The 14,235-nt window shown below is 39.6% G+C and overlaps 1 protein-coding gene across 5 annotated transcripts in view; it reads right to left on the bottom strand.

Annotated features, from left to right (window-relative positions):
* The window catches only part of slc4a3 (solute carrier family 4 member 3), a 65,994-nt gene that overhangs the window by 24,862 nt on the left and 26,897 nt on the right, over positions 1-14,235 (bottom strand). For all 5 annotated transcript variants that reach the window (XM_013270257.3, XM_013270258.3, XM_003443324.4 and 2 more), the window contains 3 exons: positions 4,171-4,316; positions 2,242-2,422; positions 1,886-2,021 (listed from right to left, as the gene is read on the bottom strand). In XM_013270257.3, the coding sequence (XP_013125711.1) occupies positions 1,886-2,021; positions 2,242-2,422; positions 4,171-4,316 (463 nt within the window). The remainder of the gene's footprint in view (positions 1-1,885; positions 2,022-2,241; positions 2,423-4,170; positions 4,317-14,235) is intronic.

Below are 14,235 nucleotides of genomic sequence, written 5' to 3'. Positions count from 1 at the left end.
CCAACATTTATTCGACTTGTTTCCCGTCTCTAGTTATGTAACTGTAAAATGTAATGCGCTGTGTTATAGAGCGCTATTCGATTGGCCACGTGTATCATCTCAGTTTAGCTGTCGTGTCAATGCCAGGGCAAATCAATGAGTGGCAACTATCAGGGAGCAGTGGAGTCACAGTTACATGCTTTTATTTGTTTGACTTGGGTACAGGATGTAAGTAACTATAGCCTCACGTGTTTTGTGAATAGCTAGTTAAATGTTACTTTTTTGAATTCGGATTATGACAACTAAAAGCACGTTCTAGTGTACTATGATTACCACCACCTTCCCATATCTACTCATATACACTTCCGCTGGTTTAACAGCATCACACCCAATAATTTCCAACAACATCATCGATCCAGCAGTGGCTGGCTTAGACTTGCTAATGCAGAAAAAAAACAAAGCGCTGAAAACTCCTCGGCTCAAATAACAGCTGAGCCAGCTAGAAAGAAACAGGAAACATTTGAAATGAAAACACATATAGTTTTTTAGGAAAAGAGTAAGCCTGGATTTATAAAGTGAATTTTGGGGACACATACATTTTACACTCTCCTTTTCACTCTCAGTGCGTAGCAATCAGCACCAGTCTTAAACAAAGGCAAAGATCAAACATCCAGGAAGGACCACACAATGAAGACTCAAACGCTAAGTCTAACAGCACAGGCTTTAACACTCAGTACAGATACAGCCCAGTCTTGACATTTGCAGTTCAGTCAACCCGGGGGAAGTACACCAGTTGATGAGCCAAGTCTTGTTAAATGTCCCTTTTTGGAAATTCCCAGCTCAGTTCCCCTGAGTTGAATTTTTTTTCTCTCCTCTGTGGGATAATGATTAATGAGCAGGAAGGCTTGGATCTAATTCTTCATACGACCAAACCTACAATCCAGGGTCAGAATGTAAACAAAGCTGCATCCACAGTACCCTAAATTGACAGGTTGGTTAATACATGGGTAAAGAACCAACTAAATCTCACTGATTTTAGGGCATATCTCATGAAACAGGAGTCAAGGGATAAACAGGAAGCTTTTTTTCTCAAAGATCCAAAGATAAACATGTTAAGGAACCACATTCTCATTAAGCTACTGTAAATCCAAATGCATAAAGAACACTTAAAGAACCTTTTCTTAACATAAGTGTGTTACACGTTAATATGATCTTTACTCAGGGTCAGGCACAAAGTCAAAAAGAGCCTTAACCAGACTCCTTTCGAATATTTCAAGAAAGCTAAATGGTTTGTTCAGAACTTTCTTCTTTCTTTCTTCTGCGTCCCCTGACACAATGAGAACTTTTGGAAAAACATACACACCAAGTCACATCTTTTGTTCATCTTTTTTTTCTGCTCTCTATCTGTCAGAGCTGGTGCACACACTGGCACACACGCCTACAAACACAAAGCAGCAGCAGCGCACAGGATGACACCCTGTGTTACAAAAATCGAAGGTGGTGTTAGCACTTTAATTAGTCTTTATAATTAAACTGCTGCAAACCAATCGGGGAAAACAATCACTTTTATTTCTACGATTCACTGCTCTGCTTCCACCGCTGCCACTCCCTCCCTCACTTCATTCACTTTCTAGCTCGCTTCGCTGCCCCTGCTCACTTTCTCTGTCTCTCTTCATGCTCTCTGTATCTCCGATGGATAGTGTCTCAGGATTTCATCAGTGGTAAAGAAAAAAAGCCTCGCAGATGAATTTCTGGCTTGTATTTTTCATCTCTTTTCCATGAACTTGAAACATCTTCTCCTTGAACTGCGGTTCTTCACTGTTTACCACCACAGGAAATAATGTTATGAAATGGAGATGCATTTAATCAGGCACAGCCTAATGCTAGTGTCAGCCTGGTTACTGACCTGTGTTTAAGAAGCAGGGCCCGAAGAACGTTGGGCCTATCCTCGGCTTTGATCTGATCGGAAATGATCATCGTCTCCACGACCAGGTGGGCGATGCCGGGCAGAGAGGTCTGTTCGAGGTCCAATAGGATGGCACCTAGAGAAGAAAGGCCAACCCAAACAAGTCGCTGCTGCAACTTTATTCAGTCTCAAGAAGAAGAAACAGTTTTAAGCAACTAGCTTGAAACAAAGCAGGAAACAATTTGCGGTTTTCTGCATATCACAGTTATGTTTGTGAATTTCATTTCAGCTGCACATACGATAAACCGCATGACTGATAATCTGATGCTTGCTGGACACACGCAGGAGCTTTTTACCATGTGTGATGGTGCGGCGAAGCTCCAGCAAGCTGCGGAAGGACAGTGAGGCCACATGAGGTTTTCCCCAGCGGTCCGTCTCATCGTCCACATCCTCCTCGAACTTGATCCAGCGAGCGCGCTCCTTCCATCGCATTTCATGGTCCTTCTCCACAATCAGCTCGTTCAGCTCCACAAACAACTGGAGATAAAACAGGACAGAAACATAAGCGCTAAAGCACACACTTGACCCGTTACACGTACCTGTCTAAGATTACTTTTGGAATATGTTTGACAACTGTGTTATGAGGGTGTAACTCAGTGGGGAAAAACATGTCTATCACGTTGTTTATAATCCATGATCAAGTTCCTTGGAACACATTTAAAGCTGTGAAAATCCCCCCAACTTCTTTTCCAAGTTCCTATCTTCAATACAGTTTGTTTACCAAAACATACACGGAGAAAGAATAAAATAATGATTGAAGACAGACAGTGCACACAGCACACTCAACTGGCGAAGAGAAAGGCTGTGTGCATCATGTACTCGCTGTCTTTGGACAGAACTAAGAAGAATAAAGTGGTCTGGAGGGACAATCTGTTACATTTTTAAAAAGAATGACTTTTTCCTCAGAGCAACACAATTTTTGTTTTTGACTGTCAAACTCAAAAGAAACAAATATGCACTCTGTGCTTAAGCTACAGTAAGACTACACTTGGGACCTGTAATTAAAGCTCTACTGCTCAATACTTAAACTAATACTAACTAGGATTGTGTGTGAGAAAGGGGAAAAGCATACACAAAATTATCCCCCAACTCTGCAATTCCCCTGAGCATTGCTGATCTATTTTCGCCTTTTCAAGCTTTTAGTTTTGGTTTGTCTGCCTACAGCTTATATCTGCATGTTGGTTATTTCTCAATCCCCTCATCAAGCTATTTTCAAACACAGACTGTAAATGGATAAAGCCATCATGACACAACTTATTGCTTAGCAAAGGTTATTCTAGAAGCACCGGGTTTTTCATAGAGGAACCAGTCTGACCAAGAAACTGAAACACAAGAGACATTTAAATGATAGCAACTTGTCAACTGAAGATACCTGGATTTAATTTCTTTTTTGACTATAATGAAGACCATTATTTACAAAAAGAACATCATGTTAAAATCAGCAAGACTTGAAACCATAAGCTCGCGAGGAAGGTGTTTACTGAGGTCACAGGTCACGAGACGAGGGCTGTTTTCCCATAGACTTCTATGGAAATTAATTTCATTATGTAGCTAGAGGAGATGCCCCCTGCTGGCCATTACAAACAATGCGGGTTAAAGGCACTTACACATTAAATGATCATTTCAGACACAGACGCCACATCCATCTCTTATAATCAAGGTTTTGGAGAGCAGCACGGCATTGTTAATGGCAAAAAAGGTAAAGCCATTGTACAGTGTCTCCTTTTGTAACTTGCTAGCAGCCTTTGGATCACTTATTAGCTAAAGGACAAGACATTTCCTTAAGGACACGTATTCCCTGCACCACCTTTATTACACAGTAAAAATGTCAGTAACAATCTCAGTTGTTGGCACTGTTTATCTCTGCCACTGTGCCAACATAAAATTATTTAACACTGTTTTAAAGGATAGAATTCGTAACAAAGCAAGCTATTCAAAGGAAGCTCACTCATGAAACAAAGAAGTTTCTTTATGGTGCCATCATAATAAAATGAAAGAGTCAGTCGTAGAAACAACTATCAGGAGGCTGTGAGCCCCAGCACATGTGCAAAAGTACTCACATCTGACTGTGTCCCTGCAACAGCATATGTCTCCAGGACCACATTTTGTCATGCTGACGCACAAAAAACAAATACTCTGACACGGTGAAAAGAACACCAGCTATGCTACTGCATGTGATTAAAAAAATAAGCAAAACAAGACATGGCTGTCACTGCGCTGCAAACCTCGTGAGTTTTCTTTTCCGCAGCCCTCTTCTTCTTCTTCAGGCTGCACAGCGGCGTAGAACTGTTGCTGGTTCGGCTCATGTGACATCGGGACGACTTCTTCACCAGGTGCCGACGCACCCCGGGGTTATCCTCAAATCTGTGACCTGGTGTTGTCGAATCAGAATGTAAGAGGTCAGAATTGCTAAGTCGTGATGTCTGGATTATTAGTAAACAACCTGAATATGGACATTTAGTAAGAGGTAGGCCTAACTGCTTTTTTAAAGACTGTTAACACATCGAGTGTCCTTTTATTAAAAAAAATGTGCTCCATACTGGAACGTCCAATAACATAAGGCACAGACTACACAGTATTGTGTGGAACAGGAAATTGTTACAGAAGAGGAGGTTTTACGCACAAACATTTGTCAGTTCATAAAAACTATATTCAAATTCAATTTCCTCGACCTGCCAATCACATGTTATTGAATTTTGGATAATGAGGCAGCCTTGGCAACGACTCTCCATTCAACAGAGGGGGAAGATTGGGTGGTCCCTAAATTTGAATAAAGGGAATGGAAATCTAAAGCTAACATAGCTTTTCCACATATGTAGAAATATGTTTAGAGAGAAATGATTTCAAGTTCTGATTATCATAATCTATTTACAATTCATTACAATTCAAAACTAAAGAAACACGGGCTGGTGGATCGGGTTTGTGTATGCCACAGTAATGGTGGACTGTACTGCTGCTGACCAGCCAAAGCGGCCAGTGCATGAAAATAATTTCTTCCCGAGTAAACACTGTCTTTTTTAATTTTTCTCCCTGAGCAGCTGGAGGCCGAGCGTTTGTGTGTGCACAAACTGCTGTTAGTGTTCCATCCTGCTGCGTCATGCCTTCCTTGGGGAAACAGAGAGAATGGAAATGAAAATGAAGTTAAGCTAGATTTTATTTTGTACAGTCTCCCAGGCAAAAACCTCTGAAGGCTGGCCTTGTTTGAACTGCCTCAGCTGATCTGGATGAGCTGTTTTTTTCTCACCACAGGGCAGGGCAAAGAAAGGGCATTCCAGTGTAGGTGAAAAGGACATTCTGTCCATCTTCTTGAACTTGTTGAACCCATGTCAGACTTTCTCCTTCAAACTCGCAGAGAAACCGTGACTTAGATACCTGAACCACAGTAGGTTATAATCCAACACACTAGAGCAACAATTGTCCAGATATTTCTTGAATGTCTGATGAACTCTGAAGCATTTAGCAAAAAAAAAAAAATCTTTGGAAGTACTAAGACCTGTAACCTTACATTTGCTCATAGAGCTTAATCTAATAAATGTAAATACTTATATTCACTCAAAGCCCACTTTTAGGTGTATATATAGGTACAGAGTGGGACTCTTTTTGCCTTCACAGCCACCGTAATCCTTCCTTAATCTGCTAAATAAAAAATACAGTTACATATTTCAGCCATTTGAGTTCAGTGAACTCGTTCAAGAAACTAGTTTGAAATGATTTAAGCTTGACATGAGACTTTATCCTTCAGGAAGCGGCCACCTGAAGATGGGTACACTGTGGTCATAAAGGGATGGTGTCTAAGTGTTGATCAGTTGGTCCCAGGGAGCCTAAAGTGTGCCAAGAACATATATCCAACACCACACCATTGTTTACAACAAATTCTGACCGTACTATCTGAATGTCACAGTAGAAATCAGGACTCATCAGACCAGGCAACGCTTTACAATCTTCCCTTGTCCACTGTTGGTGTGCACATGTGAATTGTAACCTCAGTATCCTGTTCTTAGATGCTATGAGTGGTACCTGGTAAGGTCCTCTGCTTCTTTAGCCCTTCTGCCTCAAGGATTTAACTACTGTGTTCAAAGATGCTCTTCTGCACTGGTTGTAAGGAGTGGTTATATTTAGTTTCTGAAAGTAGTCTAACCTTTCTCCTCTGACTCATCTGACATCAACAAGGCATTTTTATCCATAGAACCGCTGTTTACTGGATTCTGTGTCAACCCTACACTTGGATTTATGGGAAAATTTTATTTCAATTTCTGAAATACTCAAACCACTGCCTGGCACTTGCAACTAAGCCTCATTTGGTACTTCACGCATCAACAGCAGTTGCTTCAAGGAGCTTTATATTGTAAGAATAATACAGAGAAAACTGAGAAACCCCCCAAAATCAGAGGACCTTCTATGAGCAAGCGACAGTGGGAATAAAATACCCCCCTTTAACAGGAAGAAACCTCCTTTTAACCTGCTGGGAGGCTCAAAAAAAAAAAAAGGTGAGTAAGAAGAAACAGTAATCATGGGAAACCCACAGCAGCCTAGGCTTATTGCTGCATGACAAAGAGGGGATTCAGGGTCACGTGTCACAGCCCTAACTACATAACTTTCCTCTAAAGGAAAGTTTAAAGTCTAATCTTAAAAGCAGAGTCTTTGTACAACAGAAAACGGGCCTGAAATCTGAAGGTTCTGGCTCCCACTCTAGATTTAAATACCACAGAAATCACAAGTAAAACAGCAGTCTGAGAGCAAAGTGATCTAATGGGGTGGTATGAAGTCTTTAAGATAAAAGGGGGAATGATTATTTTACAAGTTTAAATTCAATTCTAGATTTAACAGGGAGCCAATGAAGAGAAGCCAGTATGGATGAAATATACTTTGTCTTTCTTGGTCCCGTTCAGCAGTCTTCCTGCAGCATTTTGGATCAAATGAAGGCTTTTCAGGGAGTTTTTAGGACATACTGATAATAGTGAAAAACAGTAGTCCAGCCTACAATTAATGAATGCACAAACTAGTTTTTTCAGCGTCACTCTGGGACAGGATGTTTCTAATTTTAGAGATATTGTGCAAATGGAAGAAAGCTGTCCTACATACTTGTTTGATATACGCGCTGAAGGACATATCCTGGTCAAAAATGACTCCAGGATTCCTCACAGTGTTACTGGAGGCCAAGCTAATGCCATCCAGAGTACGCATCAAGTTAGACACTGTATTTCTAAGATTTTAAAGGCCGAGTACAATTTGAATTTAGAAGCAGGAAATTAGAGGTCATCTAGGTTTTTTTGCCTTCATGAATAGATAAAAGTGGACAAATGGGGGGAAAAAATTTTGTGTTTGTTTCTCTTTATTCTTATTCTTTGCGAAAGATTTATTAAAATAAAATGCTGACATGCAACATTTCAAATTACATGTTGTAAACTTGGCTTCATGTCAATTCAGCCTGTAGGGGCACCACTCCAGTTATATAAACCCCCAGGCAGTAATAATTTTGATTTTTGTGAAATGTGGTCTTTATATAAAAAACACGATGAATTTGTGTATAAAATAATAAAAATAAATAACATAGATAAAACTATTGTACGCTAGCCGTTCAATGAGGCTATACTAGAAACAACAATGTACTGAGTTGCAGTGATGGCAGCGCTAAAATATGCATCACTCCACTGATTTAACCTGTTATACAACACACAGGGTCACAGGGGGCTGAAGTCTATCCCAGGTAACATAAGGTAAAAGGCCTGAAGCTAACAGCTGAGAGTGATGTAAATGACAGTCATTCAAATTTATTTCAGGAATTGGTTTGGGATGAGGCATGATTTTCATTTTATGGGGGTAAGGAATTAGTCTGAAAAAGTGAGACATCATCAGCCCATTGAACAGCTATTTTAGTTGTAATCACAAACAGGTAATGGCAACAGGTGTCTTAATTTACCTACTAGCAGTCTAGAAGATTCATTATCATCCCCTATAAAAAGCAGAAGGCTACGCAGATTATATGAACGAAAAAAAAGTAAAAAATCAAAGGAAACCAGCCACTTAAGATGAAGTTAATCTAAAAAAACAGCTCGTGAACTCCACCTTCATGGGTGAAAGGAATCCTGATATCTATACGAGTGATATCAAAAAATAACTGAGTGAGCCAGTACAAGAAGTTACATGAAGTTACTTCTCATTTTCAGATTCCAAGCATAAAAATTATTCATCTGTTATGACACCAACACTGCTTTGTCTGACTGTTCACTTTTCACTTTCTCTCTCTGTACATTTTCATTGTTACTTAAAGTCACATGAAAATACTGGCCTTGGGTTAAAAAAAACATCATGGTTTGTGTTGAAATACACCTTATTGTCATCAACATGTCTAACCTCCTAGGACCTGTCGTCCACATATGGGCACATCACATTTTGGGTTGTCTAGACCACAACACTAAATTTTGCTCTTTCAAATGGCTTTTTAAATGAGCCATATTGCTCAAAGGGGCACAACTGTTGTTTCTCATTTTGTTTTTGTACTCAGGAAAAATTATACTGTGTTCAGACACCAAATAAAGAGTTTTGCACATCATTACTCAATTGTAATTCCAAATTGCAAAGAGAAATTAAAAATTAATGCCATGAAAGAGTTCGGGTCTTAGGAGGTTAAAGGTTTCCCCTTGTAAAGGAATCACTTTGGTTGGAATCATAATTTGACTCATCTGCTAAAACAGGTAATAAACAACTAAATGTATTTTATGACCCCAAAAAATAAACCCCAGTGGTTTCATCTGTCTTGGGAAAGGTAAAAAGAAGTCCACAAATGCACATTATAACCTAATAACCTAATTAAGGTTTTAACTTTAATCCTATACTCAGGCTGATCCCAAAATTTCTCATCCATGTGTTGGAACTTAGCATCATGACAGCACTAGTACGCCATGTTTCAAAGCCAACAGAGGGATTAAAAAAGCAGAACCACTCATGGTTTGTCAATGAAATGTCTTTCCGCTCTAGCTGTGGATGAGCCCAAAGCCAAATAGGTGCCACTGGATCAATAGAAAAGTAGGAAACAGCAGCAGTCGAGCACTGTGTCAATTCGTTCAATACCATGGACAACTCTGTTCAGTGTGTGGCCATGAATGAGCCTCTACTGCCAATAATCAAGCTAGCAGCAGGCTAAACGATCAATGGAAACAAGTGAGCTCCCTTCCATTGATTAATCATGTAAAAATAGAATAAAATGCTTGCCCATGTGAATTCCCCGATATGTTTACATCAGAGTTTCGGAAGCATGACGCAACTGTCACTCCTGTCAAATATCAATCATTTAAACAGATGAAATCCTACTCAGGAGTGGGGAACCTCCACAGAAAATACGCCCAACTTACGGATAGGCTCGAGGGGTGACCCCAGCTGGCTGTGGATTGACTCGAGCAAGTCATAATCATCAAAATCCAAAACAAACTCTTCAAAATCCTCAAATCCATCCACCATTGAAAATGAGCTGTGGTGTTCAAATTGGTGTTGCTTTGGGGTTCCAAAGCCTTTCTGGGTGCTGCAACGTCGTTCTGGTCCATGGTGCTTCTTGGTTCCTTGGTTCTCCTGTCCCTCAATGTCTGTCATCTCCACGGTCGGTACCTCCTCCTATCCACCTCCGTCCAAGGGGACACGCTGCTCATCCAACTCTTGAATGCCGTTGCTCTCCCTGGTCTACTGACCTGAAGAGTCTGGATGTAACTGCCTCTTTGTGTTGGTTGTGCAATAGCACCCAAGTCCAAGCTAACCGACTCTTGAGAGACAAAAAACAGTTGGTGGTCACAGTAGCAACTTTTGAAAAATAAGTTGCATGCATCAAAGTGGAACAAAAAAAATCTGGGTGATTGTCAATGAAAATATTCAATATTCCTTTCACTCCAAAAATATAAGTTAGTCACATGTGCAGATCCTCAGTGTCACAAAAATACACTTTTTTGCCTTAAGTCCGAACACAAAGCTGGAGCAGCACCCTTAGGCAGTAAGCTCCTGCTAGATCCACCATCAGAGAGCTAAATAAAAGATTTTGACATCCACTTTAGCTGCAACTCCAAAATCACGTATTGATAAGGGATGGTCTACTTTAACAGACCATCAGCTGTCAGCTGAATGGAGGCACCGCCCTTTTCTAACAATGTCCACACGCTATTGATCATTGGGGTTACTGGTAAAGCATGAAAGAGCGGATCAGAGATCAGGAGTTGCCTTTTGTTTCCATAGCACCGCAATCACTTTCCAACCACGTGATGTGTAGAAGGGCCAAAGGTTGGGATCTCCACCGAAACTGAATTAAACTGAAAAAGCACATATACACAGCACAAAGAGAGATGCAGAAATACATACTGAGAAACAAACAATACACCAGCTGAAATTAAACCTATCTGATGAGAAGAACAGAATACCCGCCTCTGGATTGCACGGGTCTTTTGCTAGATTGGATCTGTCTGATCAAAACTGCGAATTCTCTTTAAAAAACAAATGATGCTATGCACAATAATCGGAGTCTAGCGGGTGAACCTCACACTGTAAGATTTCCATCAAGCATACCTTGTTTTTCCATTAAAGAATCTCATAAAGTGTTGCATTTTTTCACTGTCTCACAAGACCGACAGCAGCACTTCAAGCTTTGTATGAAGTGCTGCTGCAAAAAACACTGATCTGATGAATGCCAGCAGCAACAGGCTTATCATTTGTAATGCAGCTCCACCAAAAATATTTGCAAAAATTATACTCTTCCTTTTTTTATGCCCCCTTTTTCCTCCATCTTATCTTGGAGTTTAAGTCCCAGTATTATTTAATTAATCACCATATTTAACAGTTGGCTTATAAAAGTCCCAACCTGAATATTAATGTCAAAGAGTGTCACATTGCTTTTAAACATCAGAAACACAGATTCTGATATTTTAAGCTTTAAATAATGATATTTAAAGAGGCAGACTAACATTACTGAGGTCATATTCTCATTCCGGTTAAGAAGTATCTTTTTGAATCCTGTTGAAGACGCTGTTGAAAAGCTATCAAGAAGACCTCAAGTTGATTTATTACCTTACAGCTGTCAACACAACTAGTGTTTCACCAGATTTCCTCTTGGTCTATGCTAACACAAAACTTTTGTGCTATTAAATTAATAAATTAGTTAGTTATTAAATTAATCATACAGTACTAAGGATTACAGTATGCATCTTACTGCTGTTAGTCCACCATTTAACACCAAAAAACAACCAAAAAAACTCCAACTCTAAGCTTTAACTCCACTGAGCCTAGAATGCCGGTGATAGCTGCTGCTAGGAGTGTTAATTTATTTGGAATGCCGGGGGGAGTTGTTAGCAGAATGAGCGTGTAATTGGTGTGGGTGGCTCGCTCAAAGCTGTGAGCATGGTGCCAAAGCTCTGGCTCTCTCGTAGAGTCCGCACCCTGAATTCTAAGAGTGAAGCCCCTCATAATTTTGGTCCTTAATACTTTTATTTTCAAGTAACAGTACATGGGCCATCGGTGTAACAATCAGCACAGTAGTCTAATATAGGCCATATGGTCTATTTGCAGAGTTCAGTCCATAATACAAAGAGAAAAAACCTTGGTGTACCTTTAACTTACCAATCTGCGCACACACAGCTCAGCAACATCAAACACTAACTTTTGTGTATCTTTTAAGTGACATATTGAAATGTCAAAATACAACTGAAACATGATAGAATAATTGTTGTTCCTCACAGGTTCCTGTGAGTCTGATTCTTTCCTTTGACTTTAATGAGGGTATGGCTTTCATTTTTCCCTGCATGCTGTGAGAAACTGCAGGTTTTTATTAATGCATGTGACACATCAGCAATAACTTAGTTATTAGGATGCTAGTATGCAATTCCATCCAACAGTAAATAAAGTTTTGTGTTCTTCTATATATCCCTACATCTGTTAACCAAATTTCAGGGTTATAAGGCAGACTTGTTTGTAAAAAAACAACCCTTCTCTTAATAAATCCCACACTCTACCTGAGCTATCAGATTTTCCTGTCACAACCTCCAGGAAACCGCATAGTCCTTTTTTTCCCGTCCTTTTTTTATATTAGATTACATACTCTTTTCAGAGTACCTGTTTATTTGTGCTGCTCATGTCATTGTTGAAATAAACCGACTGTATCTGTATTCAAAAAACTGTGTTTTATGAATGACCTGCTGAGGTGTTCACTCCCATCTACACGTGGTTCTATAAGTGTGACTTCTTGCAAACTTGTCCCACTTGATAAAAATCACATCACGGATTAAGACCTGTCAGTGTACTTGAAGTGTAAATTACCAAAACGTAACAGGGGAGCACACACTAATGATATACATGGCCATTCCATGTTCTAAGCATCACTCACTACAAATCCAATGCCCTGTTTTTCTGTTTCTAGATGGGCCCTAAACAGTCAATGATTGCTCCGCTCTGGGAAAGCAGGAAAAGCCAGGGGCAGGGTCGGCGTTGAAGGGGAATCGACTGCAGGCTTCTGTTAATTAAAGCCCCCTGATGCTCGGAGAGCGAGTATTTCTGTGGCCATACAAGCTTTTGCTTCCAAAAAAAAATCCTCTTTTTAGCATTTATTGTTTTATTATCACTTACAATTTCTTTCTGTTAATTCGGAGCATTTAAGCCTGGACCTTCCTAAAGTGCTGCTTTGTGCAGAATGTGGTAAAAAAAAAAATTGTGTCTCCCACAATTAATACTAATCATAACAAAATGAAGTATGGAGTGCAAAAATAAATGTAGCTCATGTCTACTTCCATAACTGTGCTACAAATTACAATATGAAGCCAACTAAGGGTGCAATATGTGTAAAGGATGGTGACATATAAGTGAATAAATACAAAGACTTTATTACAGGAACAGCCTACATGTGCAAAAATTATGAGTCGATAATGTAATTCCTCCTTCCTCCATCTTTTGTTTTGGAAGGCTTATTTTTAACAGTGCGTATGTGGGGCTGTGTGGGCTGGTTTCATGAGACAGGATGTGTGGGATGTTCATGATGGAGCCAAAACAGCAAAACCCGTCAATGTTGGGCCTCAGTGAAGAAATGGAGTCAATAAATGTTGCAAAGGCTTTCTAGGTTAAAAGAAGCACTGCTGAAACAAAATACACTTTGTAGAAGACTTTTTCCTTTTTTTTTTTTTTTCTTTTTTTTTTGCATCAAAAGCATTACTTAGCTCCAGTTATACTACAAATCTGGGACTAAAGTATTTTAAATCTGTGCAATGCTGTGCTTTTAAATGTAAGAATTTGACATTTAAAGATATTTAAATAAAAGGAACTGTTGAATGTGATTTTAATACATTAATATTATTGTTATTTCAATCAATATTAAAATATCCAAAATTCAATTATTTAAAAAAAAAGATAAAATCCAATTTTTTTTATATATATATAAAAAGGTGGAATGTTTCAATTGTGTAAGCATAGTGGACAGCTGTGCTGAAGTACTTTTCACAGCCAGCAGAGGGCGGCAAACCCAATCCACACATTACCATCATTATGTCATCAAAAATGTCCTGTTATTTCTGGATATATTTAGTCACTTAATGAGAGGGAAACAGGCTTCTATTTAATCATTTAATCTGTAGTCAAAGCAGCAGGCTTTATTATGTCTTCAACAACACTCAAGATAACATCGAGGGAAACGTATCCAGCTCTCTGTTAGGAATAATACACACTGACATTGACTTTCCTTTACTGCGAGGTGCACACAGCCAAGAGTCTGAAGTCATATCCACGTACAATCAGATCAGAGCACTGATCCGAGTAAAGGTCTTCATTTTTAACTCACTGAATTTACTTGGCATTTACATCAATAATACACTAACACACACAGTCCTTGGCTGATATATAACAATACAGGCAGCTCACAAAGACTCCCCTCCCTCCTCCACCGCCACACACATCACTGTTGTGGCGTGGGTGATAAGAAAAAATGAGTCATCTCAGAAGGTGCTTTCAGAGATGAAGACAACCATCTACCGTTGTCCTGCTCCAAAGCTTTTCCTCAACACCAGTGAGGAATTTAAAAGGCTATTTTTTTGTATTGTCCCCAATAATCACATAAAAACCCCTATTTGACTTGCATTTAGTAATAAAAACAATACCATAGCTACCTGAAAACAGACAGTTATTCAAGCATTTCAAACACACACAGGTTTCAACAGGTCTTTGCATCAGTTTGCTCTAAATCTCCTCTTACCTCCTCACTTGTTTTCTCATTGTTATGGCCATTGCCAACCCCGCCCTCCTGCTCCTGCTCCAGCAGCCTGCAGGCTGACTTACCT

Source organism: Oreochromis niloticus, linkage group LG16, assembly GCF_001858045.2.
Source record: "Oreochromis niloticus isolate F11D_XX linkage group LG16, O_niloticus_UMD_NMBU, whole genome shotgun sequence".
NCBI lineage: Eukaryota > Metazoa > Chordata > Actinopteri > Cichliformes > Cichlidae > Oreochromis > Oreochromis niloticus.
This window is presented reverse-complemented; position numbering and strand designations above follow the sequence as displayed.